Genomic DNA, 19,017 nt, shown 5'->3' on the forward strand with positions numbered 1-19,017 from the left:
GTTCTCAAAAAAACTATGTAAATGATTTCTTTGCTAACACCTGGTGCTGCAGTTTGATAACCCTGCTAATTTAAAGGGTTTATTGCAGCTTTGAGAGCTGTGGATAGTTTCCTACAACTGTTCCCTGTAATTTTAATGGTTGAGTACTGTTACTAAATTGCCAAGTATTAAATATTTTGAATTTTAACAAATACAAAAAAGGTTCTATTTTGTATAAATTTTTCTTTGCAATTAGGAAGAAATTCAAGGATTTAGCAAAGATCAGTGTGGGAGCATATTTTTTTGCATGTCTGCCACCAGATTCTGAGATCTGTAGGTCCCAGTGTGAAGATAGCAGTTAGCATTGTTATTCAGTGTAAATTAATTTTTTTGTGTTGTACTTACTTGCCAAGGCATATTGCAGTATTGATTCAATAAACCTATCTTGAAAATTATATTGGTCACCTGCAACATTTCTTCATTTTTTGTTGCTGCTTGGAAATACAGTAAAAATAATGCTTGCATTTGGTTTAGCACCTTATCACATCGAAAGGACATCTCAAAGCGCTTCACAGGATTTACTGTGAAATGAGGTAACTGTTTGTCAGCAAAACGCGGCAGCACAATTACCATTAGCAGTGTCCCACAAACGAGTGACCAATTTTATTTGGGGAATTGTTGGCCAGGGCACCAGGAGAAACTCCCTTCTTTTCGAATGATGCCATGGGATGCCAACGGTTAGATGGGACCTTGGTTGAATGTGAAGGATGGCACCTCCAATAATGCAACACCTCCCCATTGTTGCATTGCAGTGTCAGCTTAGACAATGTGAGTTCGAGTCCTGATGTGGGATCAGCACTGTACTTGTTAAAGTATATTAATTCATGGTTAATTCAGAGTAGACACTGCAGCGCTTTATCGGTTTCATTGATGGAGCAAGTTGTTCAGTCAGCCCTTTCCTCCAGTGGTATGAATCAACCTATTGGTCTTCGATGTGTCTTTTCGAGCAGTATATTAAACAGACAGTAAATTGAACAGCAATTTGAGCCTTTAATATATGCACCCATTTATAACTAATTTTTTTGATAAAATGCTACTTCGATTATACTAGATTTGCATAAAACTGTTACAGACCCAAAGGAAATGTGAATAGAATCATTTGAAAATAAAAAATCCGTCCTTGAGTTAAGATGAGGGTTTGTGTGAAATTAATGGTTTAACCAAGCATAGAGATAAGCAGGATTCGTAAGAATTTGTTTGCGAAAGAAGTCCAAGGTCTATCCACTATTCAGGCAGGTGCTTGCCATGTTGGGTCCCAAACTATATACTGTATCCTGAGATTTTATTTCCTACAGAAATCTAATTTGTTCTTGATAGAATCCACATTTTCTGCTTATTTGTTTAATGATTTCATCTTTAAAACAAACATGTTCTAAAATAATCTATTTTTAAGATAGTGTCTGACATCAAAACATCTCAAAGCACTTTCTGTCAAGTGTTGTGATGAATGAAATGTTGTTGATTACCTATTAACTTGTTCCTGCTATAGACATTATTACCTTCCCAATTTTCTCCTCTGCCACCCCCCCCCCCACTTCCCCCACCCTCAATCTTGATGGTGATTGTGGAAGGAGGACAGCTGACAGATAGAGGACAAGTGTGGGTCAGGGGAGGTTAAATGCAAACTAATTCAGACATTGATTTCTGTCTCCTGTGCAGTGTGGTGGCATTATTATCACAGCACAGATGTTTAGGTTGTGGGTACAATATTATATGAGAAGATAGTTTTGCTTTAGAATGGCCCTCCTTCCAAGTAGTTACCCAGTAAATAGAACGATGTTAAAATTTTGTCTGTAAAGATATCTGAGTGATCCAGATATGCAGGGAATGCAGCTTTCTCTCATGAATCTAAAAGCAGCGCTTTCCATTCATAAGGAGGTGCATAAGGGCATATTGAATAATTAATAGCAAATATTCACGTGAGTTTTTTTTAAATTAATTACAAGTATGATCAGAGTAGGTTTCTTAGTAACTGAATTTATATTTGTATGCCTACCTAATCACTGATCTGGTGAAACTCGTTCTGTGTGATCCTAACTGAATCCCTACTAAATTGGTCAAGTGGAGATGCAAGAGCTCTGAGGCATTCAATGGAATCACAGAACTATTTGTATTATGTGAGTAAAAATCACATAAGTCATATCAGCTGGGACCATAACATTTAATGTCTTGTGTGAAGTCCGAGTTGCAGGCAAACTGTATAAATTGTAGAAAATCCGATGTGATCAATCTACATTGCACATGCGTAATTTAATGCAGCCGGTAAGTACATAAGTGGTGACGTTTCAAGACTCCAATTTCTGTAATTCAAATTGTCATGACCCGTCACCACATTCGCACTTGCTGGCAAGCTTGGAATCGCGAGGAACGAAATTCTGCGCATAAGTCAACAGATCAAGACTACTTTTCCCGGGCTTTCAAGGTAGCCGGTAAGTGCGGGAGTAATGGAGGCTAAGGGAGTGACGTAAGAGGTGATTAATACAAGGCGTGACAGAAATCTAAGTGGTTTAAATAAGAAACAGAATGGGACTTGGGTGAATGTACAACTTGGGCATTTATACGATTTATAAAGATAAGCTGTGCACACTTTCCTGTGTTCACTGCTGGGGACTCCGGGTTGCCAGTGGTTCCAATTCCACAGCACGTAAACTGCAGTTATGCTTTATACAGTTTAATGTACTGTGCAGAGGAAACCACAGCATTTGATCTGTTTTTAATCTTGTGCAATAGTTGGGAGATTTGTTTTACAACTTTCTGGTACTTGGAACTGAAGACGTTAGCCATCAAATTGCAACGTTATAAAAACTCAATGTTTTCAAGGTCCGGTCATTAACGTGACAAATGTATCTTAACATTTTAAAATCTAAATATAGAAGAACGAACAGGGCATATTTTAGACTCTCAGGAAATATGGACCCTGGAACTTAAGTGTTATAAAATAACAAAAAAAGTTGACAAATATATAAATGGCTTCCAGTTATTCAAACCTAACCTTAATGTATACTGTAATGACTTAGTTTAGGTGTAAAATAGAAATATTGAGACCCCTCCTCTGTAATTCTTCATATATAATGTAAAAAGCAAGGATTCTGTTAGGTTGGTAACTTCAATTGTATACAGAACAGCTGCTTCATTAATAATAATCTTTGCATTTGATATAGTGCTTTTCATGTCTTCCAGAATTATACTATAAAGTGAATTGACCGTATATTTTGCGGCAGCCAATTGCGCACAGCAGTGTCCCACAAACAGTCATGGATTGAAGTGACTAATTTATTATTGTTTTTTTCTTGAGGGATTATTAGGCATATGGAGTAAGGAAATTTGCCCACGGTTTTGACCTGCTGGGAATCAAACCCAGGTCTCTCGCTTGAGAGGCGAGTGCTCTAACCACTGATCTACAGGACTTGATGGTGTTTCTTTAAACATTAATGTAAAAGATTATAACATTCTGATATTGTGCTACACTTATGATGGGGTACTCTTTAAGTAAATTTAGGCTGCAGTCTTTCAACAGCATGTCAGAATGCACCAGTAAGTTGTGTTTCGGTTTGATATTTTCTAATAATGACTCGTATTCCTCCAACTGTGAGGACTGGGTGATCTCAGCTACAGATGTCGCATTGCCTGTGGCTTGCATGCCTCTTGTAGAAGTGAAAAGAAAAGCTGTGAATACTAGAAATCTAACTGAACCAGAGATTAAACCTGGAATATCCCAGGTCTCTGTGGCTCAATACACTCATTGTAGGGACCCAGTCACACCTGCCCACTGAGCAATTTAAAAGATTTGGTTCTGCTGTTAGTTGTCCTAGCCAAATCTTGTCAGGTAAAGGCATTTGAATTTGATTCCCAGTTGAGTGCCTGGATTAAGACTTAACTTTTTTATCGTTCCAGTTCTAAATGAAATAATTAGCTTGCAAAAGATGAATATTCTGATTGGTTGTAAGGGCGGTTATAAAGTATTTCAGATAAAAGGGCTGAGCTAAATTCTTTAATCAATTCAGCCATATCAGCCCAAGGTTGGACATTCGTCAATGGTTGGAGTAGCTAAAGGAGTTGAGAGGTCAGGATCAGCTGCTCCAGCTTCTGCACAAGAGATTTTATAACCGTTGCTGCCTTTGAAATAAGTTTTGAAAATTGTGTTTTTAATGTGGTCTAGATGTTTCAGAAATGTCTGGATTAAATGGCCTAATTATCAGGGTTTTTTTAAAAAAAAAGTTTGCTTAAGTATTTTAACTTTTCTCTGAATTCTGCCACTGTATGACGATGTAGTTTCTGCTCTGTTTATCCAAAGTAGTTAAGTTTTAATGGACTCAGTAATCGGGTGGATTTGGAATGGTATGTGATGATTATTGGGGATATTTTTAAACAATTTTTGACTATGGGAATGGACACCCAGTGTGATTACAGAGGCTTTAACAGATAAAATGATGTTGTGCTGCAGTCTCTTTTTAAAAATAATTTACTAATGCTTGGTAACCATTAGATACTGGATTGTTCTGAATTAGAATACTAGAGATTTAAGTATACTGATGATGAGGTGTGTGTATCTGTGTATTTAGAAGAGTGTTTTGACCCCTTTTCTTTCGTTGGTGGACTCATCTGAATTTTGATGTGGTGCCTGAGTGATCTTTGTATTTTGGTATAGTGACTCATGGAGTCCTGTAGCTCAGTGGTTAGAGCACTCACCTCGCAAGCGATAGAGCTGGGTTCAATTCCCAGGAGGGCAAAATGTTGGGCAAGTTTCCTTACTCCTGACACGCCTCTGTTTACCCAGCAGTAAGTAGGAACCCGGTTGTTAGTTGATTGGCGAATCACTTTTCCGCGGGTAATAATTTCTTCAGAAAAATAATAAATTGGTCACTTCAATCCATGACTGCTTGTGCGACACTGCTATGCACAATTGACTGCTGTGTTTTGCCCAAAAAATATCCAGTCAGTTCACTTTACAGTGTATCCTGTGAAGCGCTTTGAGACGTCTCGAAGACATGATAAAACACTATCAGAAGCAAGGAATATTATTATTATAGTGTCTTCTGTTAAAAATATCTCAAAGCTCTTCACAGCAGCCATTTTGTATACAGCAATGTCCTACAAACAGCGAGAGGACTGTTGGCCAATACACTAAGAGAAATTGATTTCTTTTCAAATAGTCATGGGATCTTTAATGTTTACCAGAAAAGACAGGTGAGACATTGGTTTATCAACCTATCCGCTTAGCAGGCTCTGGTTTGCTGCATGTCCTCTCCAGCCCACCATCGGCAGTTGGGGCTTCAGTTTCTCTGCTCCCACCCTTTGCAACTCAATTCTCCAGTCTCTTTGTCTTGCTCTCTCCCTTTCCTCCTTCAAAGCATGTCTCAAGACCCTCCTCTTCGATCGCGCATTCGGCCACCCTCCTACCCCTGCCCTCCACCATCCCTGATCCCAACCACCAGCTCGAGTCCAAATCCCTGACTGTTCAGCGCTCTGCGACATCCTCCCAACATGAAAGACACTTTACAAATGTAATTTGCTGTTGTTGGTTTAAAATCTCATTCAAAGGATGGCACTTTCAATGCAGCATTCCCCCAACACTGCAGTGGAACATTAATCAGTAGTATACATTTATCTTAACAATATTTGAGGTGTTTTGAAAATGAATTTGAATTGATATAAATGCATAATGTGTAAGGTTTCTTAAAATATAGAAATGGATCTGAAGGGAATCATGACACTAAAACAGCTTATTGCATCCCCAAGCCACCTTTTGGGTACAAACTATCAAAACAAGTGATGAACCTACAATTAAAATTCTCTTTCAGATGCAAAGTGTATATTTTCAATTTTTATTTAAAATTTTCCGCATTTGTAACTTATGTTTAGCTTTGTGTGGAGATGTAAATGATGGCAAGGCTATTTGCCAAATGGAGAGTTGCTCCAGGCTGTTTGTTCATATCTAATAGCAGATAGCAGCTGGTGCAAAATATCACTGACAAGGCCCATGCTGCTGCTGGGAGACCAACAAAGGGGACAAAGTAAAGATTAAGGGATGGACACACTAGAGATCAACGAGCAATAAATCTGTTACTGTATTTTCTTAAGTGTCTTTTTATAACTCTATGCTAATCTCTTCGTTTTTCAATGTAGATTGAATGCTATTGGCAGAATACATCTGTTAGCTATTTTTAGTACTAAAATTTTCATTTTTCTGGAGTGTGATCTTTATTTGTTCAGGGGGTTTTAGAAGTTCAAAAATAGCTAATACTGAATTTAATTTTATGAGTATTTGTAAAAGAGTTTCATGCTGTGGAAACTGTTGATGTGTGGTTGTTGTTTATGTGGCTTTATTATATTTATACTGATGTATGCAAAATTAAAGGCAAAAGAATTGAATTTTATACTATTTTGAGCTCTAATTTTCAAAAGAGCCACTTGACATAAACCTGATATAGAAGCATAGAATTGTACTTTTGGGGGAGGTGGTATTGTAATATCTTGTTTAGATTTTAAGAACATGTCTTTTACACTCTACTTATAAACATCACAGAATCCATGAGTGTTGGTAGTTTCTAAAATGAACAGGTAGGCAAGTAGTTAGTATTTAGTTTGATACATAACTACTCATCTTTTACATTTTATATTTTGTCACAAAAAGTACTTCACTTCAATATGAAATTTATAATAATAATAATAATAATAATCCTTGCATTTGATATAGCGCTTTTCACGTCGGGAGGACGTCCCAAAGCGCTTCACAGAACACACTGTAAAGTGAATTGACTGTATATTTGTGGGCGAACGCGGCAGCCAATTGCGCACAGCAATGTCCCACAAACAGTCGTAGATTGAAAATGACCAATTTATTATTGTTTTTGGTGGGATTATTATTAGTCTCTGTCTCTCATCCTCACCTACAAGGCTATTCACGGCCTTGCTCCCTCCTACCTCTCCGACCTACTATCCCCCTACCTACCTGCCCATACCCTCCGTTCCTCTGGTTCCGGTCTGCTCCACATCCCCCGCCCCAACCGCCCTACCATCGGTGGCCGGGCCTTCAGTCTCTCAGCCCAGAGGCTCTGGAACTCTATCCCCCAGTGCCTTCGCCGCTTCTTCCCTTTCCTCCTTCAAGGCCGATCTCAAGACCTTTCTCTTTGACCGTGCCTTCAGCTCCCTTCTCGACTCTCTACCCCCTGCTCGCTCCCTCCCTTCCCTCACCTTAACCATTTCCCCCCAATGCTCGGGTCCCGACCCAACTGTACAGCGCCTTGGGACGTCCTCCCGACTTATGCTAGTATATAGCAATTCTTTAAAATGGTGGGCTGATTGTTTTGGGGGATAATATTTGCCACTGAGCATGATACAGGCTGGGATTGGATATGTGACATTTACAGAGACCTAGAGTTATTATACCTACGGTAGACAAAGGAAAAAAATTACAGCTTTTTTTTTTGTTCAAAGTTCTTTTTCATGCATTGCTCTATTAACAATAACAAAAAAATTCATGTGTATAGCACCTTTCACGCTTTCACAATGTTGTTGTTCACGTCGGGAGGACGTCCCAAGGCGCTGGAAAGAGCTTGGAGTCGGGAGGGTGGCGGGCAGGCGGGTAAGCAGGGAGTTTGAAAGCATGGTTCAAGAGGAGGATCTTGAAGGAGGCAAGGGAGAGGGCGAGGTGGAGGGACAGCGGGATGGAGTTCCAGAGGGTGGGGGCAGAGTGGCAAAAAGCAAACCGACCAATAGTGGGGCGAGTGAGGCAGGTGATGTGAAGCAGGCTGGAACCTGCTGAGCGGAGGGAGCGAGCAGAATGGTAGGAGGCTAGGAGGTTGCAGACGTAGGGGGGAGCAAGAGCATGGAGGGCTTTGAAGGTGAGGACCAGGATCTTGAACTGTATCCTCTATGTGATGGGAAGCCAGTGGAGTTGGGCGAGGATGGGGGTGATAGGGTTGTGGAGCCTGGTGTGGGAGAGGACACAGGCTGCAGAGTTCTGGATGATCTGCAGCCTGTGGAGGGAGGAGTTGGGGAGGCCGACAAGCAATGAGTTTCCATAGTCGAGCCTTGATGTTATGAATGAGTGTATGAGGGTTCTAGCGGCCTGTGGTGTGAGACAGTGGTGGAGCCGGGAGATGTTGCGGAGGTGGGGGAAGGCAGAGCAGGTCATGACACAAATGTGGTGTAGAAAGGATAGTTGAGGGTCAAGCAAGACCCCCAGGTTTCTGGACTGGCTTGGCACAGTTGAGTGTGCATCCATGGATGGTGATGCTGTTAGTGCCTGAGGAGGAGGCGCTGACGGGAGCCAATCAGGAGAGCCTCGGTCTTGTTGACGTTCAACTGAAGAAAATTAGCTCTTATCCAGGACTTGATGTCCGACAGACATTCTGTCAGCACAGCAGTGGTCCTGGAGTCAAGGGTGGAGGTAGAGATGGATATCATCCGCATATATGTGGAAGTTGACCCCGTGTTTGCGGATGATGTCACCAAGAGGGAGCATATAGATATTGGAAGAGGAGGGGGCCAAGGACAGAGCCCTGAGGAATGCCGCACAAGATGGTGTGGGGGCTAGAGGAGAAACCGTTTGTGGAAATGAAGTGGAGGCAATGTGAAAGGTACGATCTGAACCAGTCAAGGACAGAGCCGTGAAGGTGAGGTGAAAGGAGAGGTAGTGGATGAGGATAGAGTGGTTAACAGTTGAAGGCAGCAGAGAGGTTAAGGAGGACGAGGGGGTAGACGGAGCCCTGGTCCAGATGGACAGAATGTCATTTATCACTTTGACCAGGGCTGTTTCTTTGCTGTGGATGGCACGGAAACCTGATTGGAGGGGTTCGTGAAGGGAGTGGTGGGAGAGAAAGGAATGAAGCTGGGAAGCAACCACTCGTTCCAGGACCTTAGAGAGAAAAGGGAGGTTGGAGATGGGGCCAGGGAGGATTTTTTAAGGATGGGGTAATGATGGTGTTTTTTAATGGGGCGGGAACAGTAGCAGAGGACAGGGAGAGGTTTATGATGTCGGTGAGTAGAGGGGCTGGGAGGTGGAGCTGGGAGGTAAGGAGAGGGGTACAGATGGTTGAGGGAGCAGGTGGTCGGTTTCATGCGGGTTATAGTGGCAATGAGAGAGGAGGGTGAGACAGGTTCAAAGGTATGGTGGGAGGGATGGGTAAGGGCTGGGTAAGAGGGGGAGATGAGGAGGGGGCGTCAGATGGAATGGCAGTGGCAGCTGAGCGGATTCCCTTGACTTTGGATTCAAGAAGTTCAGTATTGCCTTGAAGTTGGCATTGGAGGTGAGGATGGGCGAGGCATGAGAGGGTAGGCGGAGAAGCCGGTTTGTGATGGAGAAGAGGAGCCTGGGGTTGTCCTTAGTCTCCAAGATTGCTTGGAGTTGAACGACAATTTAGCGGAGGCGAGGGCCTAGCGGTTGGATTTTATATTGTCCAGCCAGATCTGCCAATGGACCGTTAGGTTTGATTTAAGCTAGGTGCACTCACCTGTGCTCTAAAGGAGCGGAGATGGCTTGTGAATAGGAGATGGTTCGGGAAGAGAGGGGAACAAGGGAATCGAAAGTGGAAGAGAAGGAGCTGTGGAGAAGAGTGACCGAGGAGGATTGGGTCATTGTGGGAGGAAGCCCAGAGGGGAAGGAGTTCAGATACCTCCAAGGCAGCCCAGAGGGAGGAGGGGGAGATTTTTTTTCAGGAGTAGTATGAGATGGAGGTGGGTTTGGTGGCGGTGGGGAGAGCGATTGAGGAGCTAAGGGAGATGAAGTGATGGTCTGAGATCGCTTTATCGATGATGGTGAGGTTCAAGACAGTGAGGTCCCGAGTGATCACCAGGTCGAGGTGGTGACTGCAGACGTGGGTGGTAGAGTGGATGTGGAGGGAGAGGTTGAGGAAGGAGATAAGGGAGGAAAAGTCAGCAGGAGGGGGTGAAGTGGAGGTTGAGAAGGTGTTCGGAGCAGAGGGAGAGGGAAGATAGGAGAGTATTGATGTCGGGGATGAAGGTGGGGGAGGGTTTGGGGAGGTGATAGATGAGGAGAATTTTGAGGAAAAGGTTGGAGGGGTGATAAAGAGTAAGGTGCTCAAAGGAGGAGAAGTTTCCAGAGGAGTAAGGGGATAGGCCAAGCGGGGACCAGGAGATGGGAACCACACCGTCACCATGGCAGTTGGGTCGTGGTAAGTTACTAGTAGGGACATTAATAATAATAATCCTTGCATTTGATATAGTGCCTTATCACGTCTTTGAGACATCTTAAAGCACTTTACAGTATATGCTGTAAAGTGAATTGACTGCATATTTTGTGGGCAAAACGCGACAGCCAATTGCGCTCAGCAGTGTCCCACAAACAGTCGTGGATTGAGTGACAATTATAATTTATTTTTTGAAGGATTTATTACCCCCAGAAAAGCGATTTGCCAATCTACTAAGAAATGGCTTCCTACTTACTACTAGGTTAACAGAGGCATGTGGAGGAAGTAAACTTGCCCAACCTTTCGCTCTGCCGGGAATCGAATCCAGATCCTCTCACTTGTGAGGCGAGTGCTCTAACCACTGAGCTACAGGACTCCACAGTGCAATACAGTTTTTGCTTGTTTTATTACGAAGCAATATTCAAATGTATGTAACAAACCATCAAGCAACTAAGATCTGGATCATAAATATGATATGGTTCTATATTCTACCTTTTCTTTTACAGCTCTATGAACTAGACAGTGATCCTCGAAGAAAAGAATTTTTGGATGACCTTTTCACTTTCATGCAGAAGAGAGGTAAGGTAAATTTTCAGCATATTTGACAGCAGAATAAAAATGACACCTGGATATGTTTTAATATAATAAGATTCATGCTGTGTGGTAAATAGTCCTATTTTAGAATTACTTCCAAATAATACCTATTTTTCTTTCTCACCAACTTCTGTCTTGGAAGGATCAACGGCAATGGTAAATTTAGGCACCAGAGTCCTGATGGTTGTAATAGCCATATGTCTAATAACACAAGTAACATAAAAATACTCTGATTTATTGGAAAAAAAAGATAGATTAGGATGATAGGATGATACAGAGTATGAGAAAGAACAGCTGGCTACATCAGCTTTTCTGCTGGAGATTGAGGGGTGATATAACAGATCTTTACGGTTCCAAATCATAAGATGCGTAAAGAAGAAATGTTTCCTTTAGTTGGGGAATCGGTGGGAAGGAAACATGATCTCAGGATTATTGAAAGAAACGTGAGGGGAGATGTTTGAAAGTTCTGCGCCAGAAGATTGTTATAGTTTAAATTCATTGCCACAAGTGGCTATGAAGCCAGGATCAATTAAATCTTTGAGAAAAAAATTATAAACAGTCAATAAAATATTTGTGGGCACAGATTGAGACTGGGACTAATAAAGAGAATGACTGGTAGCAATGGCACAAGTTTGGTGGGCCATAAGGGCCTCCTTCGGTGCTGAAAATACCTCTATCTTTACTTCCTTGGAAGAAATACTGTCCTAAAGTTAGTTTTTTGAATACTTGAACCTAATTGCTTTTGTCATGCTTTCTTGATCGCTTTTCTGTTGGTTGTACATAAGAAATGCACGAAAGAAGACCAAGAGCTATCTATTCCACCTTCCACCTTTCTGGCTGTTGCATGCACATATGTTTCGAACTATCTATGTACTATATCCCATAATGTTATTTCCTAAAACAAAACTATCTAATCTGTTTGGAAGAATCAACACTTCCTGCTTCAACTATCTCCCCAGAGATTGATTCCACAGGTTCACTATTCGCTCACTAAAATATTATTTACGTAGATTCGTTCTGAATTTACCCCCCTTCAGTCACAGGCCATGTTCCTCTGGTTTTACTATTCTGAACAAGTTGAAACAGCCTGTCATGATCTATATTGTCTTGTCCATTTTGAATCTTAAAGACAGCAATCATGTCACCTCTCAATCTTCCCCTTTTCACCTTGAACATGCCCAATTAGTCACTCCTCATAGTCCAATCCCTTTATTCCCTCTATCATTCTGGTTGCCCTTCTCTGTATCTTCCTGATTTCTCCAATATCCTTTTTGTACTGTGGCGACCAGAACTGTAGTCTCTAAGATGGTCTCACCAATGATATATACAGTGGCAGGATTACCCCACTATTTCGGCTGCTGTTGATCTTTTGATACATCCCAACATCTGGTTTGCTTTACTCACAGCCACAGAGCATTGTTGGGAGAGCTTCAATTTATTGTCAGTTAGGATCCCCAGGTCCTTTTCATTTTCCATACATATTATTTTCCTTCCGTTCAAATAATAACCCCTTCTAAGATTTTTTTTATTCCTATGTGAAGTACTTTACATTTCTCCACATTGAATTTCATCCATGAGGCTCCGTAACCCCATCACTCCCATCCTTGCCTGACTCCACTGGCTCCCCATCCCCCAGAGGATCGAGTTCAAGATCCTCGTCCTCACCTTTAAGGCCATCCTTGGCCTTGCCCCCTCCTACCTCTCTGCCCTGCTGACTCCCTACCAACCTGCCCGATCTCTCCATTCAGCGGGCTCTGGCCTGCTCCATGTCTCCCGATGGGTGGCCGGGCTTTGGAGTCCTGCAGCTCAGTGGTTAGAGCACTCGCTTTGCAAGTGAGGGACCTGAGTTCAATTCCAGGCAGAGGGCGAAACCTTGGGCAAGTTTCCTTACTCCACACAGAGCCTAATAATAATCCCTCCAAAACCAAAAACAATAATAAATTGGTCATTTTCAATCTACGACTGTTTGTGGGACATTGCTGTGCGCAATTGGCTGCCGCGTTCGCCCACATATATACAGTCAAATCACTTTACAGTGTATTCTGTGAAGCGCTTTGGGATGTCCTCACGACGTGAAAAGCGCTATATCAAATTCAAGGATTATTATTATTATTATTCAGCCTCTCTGCCCCCACATTCTGGAACTCCATCCCACGGTCCCTTCGCCTCGCTTCCTCCCTTGCCTTCAAGGCCGGCCTCAAGACCCTTCTCTTCGACCGTCCTTTGGTCTCCCTCCCACCTCTCTGCCTTCTCTCACCCCTACACCACCCCTCCCCCATGCTCGGACCCCGACACCTGACTGTTCAGTGCTTTGGGACATACTCCTGAAAAGCGCTCTATAAATGTAATTCTGTTGCCACCAATCTGCCCATTTCCCAAGTATGTTCAAGTCTTCCTGTAACCTATCTTGTTCAACTACACAATCTTCCACTTGGTGTCATCTGCAAACTAGCCACTGTACTTATGATTCCTAGTTTCAGATAATTTAAAAAATATTAAACAAAAGAGGTCTAAAACAAACCCCTTTAGACCTCCACTGGTAACATTTTCCCATTCTGATGACATTCCCTGTATCACCACCCTCTGGGTTCTTCCGGTCAACCAGTTGAGTATCCATTGTAATATATCTCCACTGATTCCCGCTTTCTTTATTTTCGGTACCGGCCTCTCAAGATGAACTGTATCAAAGGCTTTACTGAAATCCAGATGTACAACATCCACAGCCTTATCCTTATCAAGCTCTTGTCACACTGTCAAAGAAAACCAGTAAATTAGATTGGCAAGACCTTCCCTTCATGAATCCATATTGGCTATCATTTATGATCTTATTTTATTTCTGTCCTAATACTCCATGATTTAATCCTTGATAAGAATCTCCATAATTTTACCCACAGTGATAATCCCAACTAAATAAAATTTAAAAAATTTGGTCGTTCAGTCAAGCTGTGCACAATTGGCAAGTGCGTTTCTCCCACAAATATATACAGTCAATTCACTTTACATTGTTTCCGTTGAAGCATTTTGAGACGTCTGGGAGACATGAGACTGTATTAAATGCAAGGATTATTTTTTTACAAAGCGCCCTGCTAATTTATTTACCCTCCCCCCACCCTCCATATTGTAAGCATGATCTTGCATATCAATGGCAGAAAGTAACCCAAGTTTTTCTAGCAATAAAAATAATTTTAAGTACATCTGTAGCAAAATAAAATCCTGCTAAATCCCAAATTTTGTTGCAAAATCTTAGGTGATGCAATCTGCTTGCCTGCTCTTTTCATTATTGAATAGTGAGCTACAACAAACATCTACATTCTGGAATTATCGATTTTGAATTTGTTTTGTTCCAAAGTTCATTTTTTGGTTCTTTTGCAGTGTTTAAAGACCAATATAATGTCGCTTTGTTTTATATTATACAATCCAGTCGATGGTTAATATTATAATTAAATTTTCGTTCCTCTGCATTAACCACATTAGAGGTATATTGTCTCCTGTCCGGCTTATTTAAAGTTCAATATTCTACAGTAAAGAGCCCAATATTTGCAGCAATTTTGACTGGACACATTGTGTGGATATAATATCTTGCACAGATATTGCTTCTGTGTGTTTTCTGTCTCTTCCCATTTCTCTCTCTCTCCCTCTCTGCATAACCATCTCTCTTTCTCAGCAATTTAGCATTATTGCTTGTTTAATGCTCAGACCCTCTGAATCTAAACTGAACATAATGAAAAGTATCCATTGTCATCATAATCTAGTGAGAAATCTCCTAATATAATTAACTTTGGAACTGTTAATACAATTGTATTTCTTGTTTTTAGGGACTCCAGTAAATCGGATTCCCATCATGGCCAAGCAGGTTCTGGACCTCTATATGTTATATATGCTGGTGACTGAGAAAGGAGGTCTGGTGGAAGTCATCAATAAGAAACTTTGGAGGGAAATTACCAAAGGCCTCAGTCTTCCTACTTCCATCACAAGTGCTGCCTTTACCCTCAGAACTCAGTGAGTTATGCTTTAAATATAGCTCTACTGTAGCTGAAATAGATTGAGTATTCTGAAGATTCAGTACATTGTGGCTGTTTATAAATGAAAGCGTTTTCATTAATCTTACAATCCTGAAATAATTTATGATGTTTTTCATATGATCTGAGTGATATTGAGTGTTTAAATTCCATTACATAAACGATATAAAATGATGTATCTAATCCATCCTGTATTAGTAAATTTTAAAATCCTAGAAATTGCATGTTCCAGCAAATGTTGTTGAATTATGATCAGAGGTAGAAAATCCAGCTGATCAATGTCTCCCTCCTAACCCATAGATGCTGAGACTACTTGTGAAGATGCTCTCTGATTTTTTTCTTTTCTACTTTGCTGGCTTTCAGAAATTGCATTTGAATGTTTTCCAAATATTAACAGCTTAAAATATTTGCAGCCAGAAATTGGAAGTGTTACATCTAGTGACTGAGTGGCTATCCTCGTTTTTGTTTGGGGTGGAGGGGAGTTGGGAGACAAGGAATGCAAGCTGAGCTTGAATGTTGGAATCGGGTTAATTCTCTGGCAGGTCTCAGTAGTCTGGTTTCTGAGCCAAATGGGGCTCCAGGGCACTGCTGATAACAGGCCAGCCAATCTGGTTCATTGGTAGGACCTGGATGGTCATACTGGGAGCAGAGATTCTTCACACTCAGCATCTAATTCGAAGTCCTAATCAGAAGGGTGGTATTAACTGGACTAACATCAGGAAACTTGCCAGCCAGTGCTCATTTATAGGCAATGTGGTTAGCTGATTGAAGCCCATCAGTACTTCTTCCCACACTTGGCTCCCAAATCTCGTCTCTTGCCTAAGGGATTGGGTAAGGTAGGTGTGTTCCTCCAGGGAGAGTGCACATCAAATCCTGAGATTATTATACTACAGTATCTTCTAATTAAATTCTCTCTGAAATGTGACTATATTGTATTTCAATAATTGTTTTCACCTTTCCAGATACATGAAATACCTCTATCCATATGAATGTGAAAAGAGAGGCTTAAGCTCTCCCAATGAACTGCAAGTTGCTATTGACAGCAATAGACGAGAGGGTCGAAGACACAGCTTTGGCTCTTCACTTTTTAGCTATTCTCCCAGTGGGACGCCTTCAGCCCTATCTTCTTCAAAGCTACAAGTGCCTACACTAAGTCTAGCCAGCAATGGCAGCCCCATTGGCCATTTGACAAAAATAAAGAAAGGTACGTTGGTAACTTTTCAGGTCACTTATGAGGGTTGCAAATTGTGTTTTGCTTGGGTCGGTGCTCTTAATAGTATAATCATTACTCCAAATACATTTCTGTTAAGATACTTTTTTCCATAGAAAAAAAATTAATCACATCAAGATTCACCTCCCACAGATTACAGACCTGCTCTAATGTGGAGTCAAATGACTCACTTTTTCCTAGTTTGTTTTACATAGAAGCTCAATATTTATCCATTCAAATCTATTTTTTATTTATATTTTTGACTTTATGCTATTTATGAGCCACCTGCGTGATAACAATTATCACGTTGCTAAATAAATTTAAGGTATAGAGCCAATAGCAAGATTGTTTTGAGACTCAGTCTATTAAGGTAAATCCATATTGACTACTCCATTATAGCTTTTGCTCTTTAGATCACCATCCTCTGAAAAAATGTTGTCCCAATAGAAATCACTGACCACTGGGAATATGAGTATTGAGATCACTTGCCCAACAATGATGTCTATTATTCTTTTTATTTCCTAAAATTTAATTTTGCCACATCTGAATTACCAATTTTCCATATGTGGCCATTGGCTAGTGTATTGGACAACCCTGCTCTAAAATATACTCCAGCATTTCCCTCACTAGATGTCAGGATAAGTAGTTTTGAATATTAATACTCCTAGAACAACTTGGATTTATATAGCGCCCTCCACCCCAGACGACATCTCAGGGCGCTTCACAGTAATGGATCCCGGGGCCGAGCCAGGGGTAGGGGGAGGAAGGTGACCAAAGGCGCGGTCAAAAAGAAAGGTCTTCAGCCGAGACCTGAAAATAGGAAGAGAGGGGCCGAGACGAAGGGAGTGAGGAAGGGAGTTCCAGAGCCTCGGGGCGTAGTGGCTGAAGGCACGGCCGCTGATGGTGGAGCGGAGGATTCGGGGGACAAGGAGGTGGCCAGACCCGGTGGAGCGAAGGCAACGGGTACTGTTGTGAGAAGAGAGGAGATCAGAGCGGTCGAGGGGTGCAGAGGAGTGGAGGGATTTGAGGACAAGAGTGAGGATCTTGTCCAGTACAAATCACCGACAAGCAAGGTGGATAGATATTTGTTAGGTCAGGGTATTAACGGAAACAGAACAAGGGCAAGTAATTGGAGTTGAGGTGCAGATCAACCATGATCTTATAGAATGGTGGAACAGGCTCAAGGGGCTGAATGGTCTATTCCTGTTTTTATGTTTGCTGTTTTTAGAACAATAAGATAATGTTCTGCTCTAATCCTTTGGTACAGCTCCAGTGATTTTTGTTCATAAAATATGTGAAGCAGCAGCATTATATTTAAAACTGGTCCATGAGGACAACACAGCGACAAATATTGCAGTGCAAAATGTTGCTTTGTTTAGTTAAATCATCCTTTTTTTGTTTTATTACTATTACGTTTGTCTGCTCTTTAAATGACTTCTACAGCTGAGTAGTTGCAATGTCAGTTCGATTTCTATTGTTTTATAGAGGACAATGTAAGCATTCCACTACCGTTAGGAGGCAGACTCCCTATCTCGCTGTCCAGTCAGCAAGTAGCCGCGGTGCAGGCAGCAGCAGCCCAGGCGGCAGTTGCTGCACAGGCTGTGGCATTAGATCAGCTGAGAGAGAAGCTGGAATCCGGAGAGCCACCCGAAAAGAGAATGGCTGTTGGATCAGATGAGCAGCAACGACTGATGCAGCGTGCCATTCAACAGAATCTACTTGCCATGACAGCCCAGATACCAATGAACATCAGAATCAATAGCCAAGGTATTATGACCACCGTGGAATACTTTTGCTGCATGAAAGTACAGTTTATAGTACTAAAGGGCAGGGAGTACACCGTAAACAAAGGAAGCTTTATTGGTGACTGAAATAATTATGCAACATAAAATAGAGGCAGATAAAAATCTAATCATTTTGTGTAACTGAATAAATTATTTCAACTGCTAAAAATAGTGAACATTTTATAACATTGTCCAATATAATCCTTGCACTTGTTATAGCACCTTACCACGTCTTTGAGACGTCTCAGTGTTTCACAGGGTATTTTGTAAAGTGGATTGACTGTATTTTATCGGTGTAATATAAAAACTGATTATCTAATATTGATTGAGTTGCTGGATGTATAATGCATTATTATGGTCTATTGGAGGGCTGGTTGTGCCATCTTGCACCACCTCCTGCTCTATGCTGTCAAAGGATAGGGTGGGAGGGTACAGTGCGGCCCTCCAACAAACCAGAGGCCTGTGTGATGCACATAAGCACGTGTGTCTAACCTCCACCAAGCTCCCGCATTCGTCGCAGCACTCCCTTGTGTCCCCGGAGGCCCTATGCCTAATCCACCACTCCATTTAACTCGTCTAGATGTCCTGATGCGCATTCAATATTGATGAGGATTTGGTTCTCATTCACTCTTGTGCTGTAACTTTTTACTTCTTCTATTGCCCTTTGTTTCTAGCACTTTTTTTGAAATTGCAAATTTACAATCCAGTTTCAGGATTGTACTTATTTCTGTTACTTACAAGCAAAACCAATGACTTAGTACAATACAATTACATTTTATATAGCTCTTTTTGCATCAGGTGGACCTCTCAAAGTGCACACTGCTGTCTGAGTGGAAAAAGATGACCAAATGCACTGTCAAAGAGGAACATCTTGAGACAAGCTTTGAATAAGGGGAGAGAGCGAGCTGGAGAAACTCGGATTGAGTTCCCAGAGAGCAGAGATAGAATAGTTGAAAGTCCACCCAAATCTGGGCAGTGTTCAGTGATCATGAAGCAGGCCAGTTTTCCTGAGAAAAGGGAGCAGATAGATAGGTATGGTTGAAAGAAGTATTACTGCAAAGTACTTAGGATTTCTGTAAAGTGTAATGACTGTGAAGCATATGTCTTCCATCCTGAAATCGTTATAGTAAACTCCAGATAACTTGTCACTCCAAGCGGAGAAGGGCTCAGTGACGAGTTATCTGGAGTGGCGGATTAGGCATAGGTCCTCTTGGGCCACA

The 19,017-nt window shown here is 41.6% G+C and overlaps 1 protein-coding gene across 1 annotated transcript in view; it reads left to right on the top strand.

Annotated features, from left to right (window-relative positions):
• Positions 1-19,017, top strand: part of arid3a (AT rich interactive domain 3A (BRIGHT-like)) — a 41,361-nt gene that overhangs the window by 20,535 nt on the left and 1,809 nt on the right. The window contains exons 2-5 of the mRNA XM_007908289.2: positions 10,697-10,769; positions 14,600-14,783; positions 15,766-16,007; positions 17,499-17,780. Coding sequence (XP_007906480.1) covers positions 10,697-10,769; positions 14,600-14,783; positions 15,766-16,007; positions 17,499-17,780 — 781 coding nt within the window. The remainder of the gene's footprint in view (positions 1-10,696; positions 10,770-14,599; positions 14,784-15,765; positions 16,008-17,498; positions 17,781-19,017) is intronic.

Source organism: Callorhinchus milii, unplaced genomic scaffold (genome assembly GCF_018977255.1).
Source record: "Callorhinchus milii isolate IMCB2004 unplaced genomic scaffold, IMCB_Cmil_1.0 Scaffold21, whole genome shotgun sequence".
NCBI lineage: Eukaryota > Metazoa > Chordata > Chondrichthyes > Chimaeriformes > Callorhinchidae > Callorhinchus > Callorhinchus milii.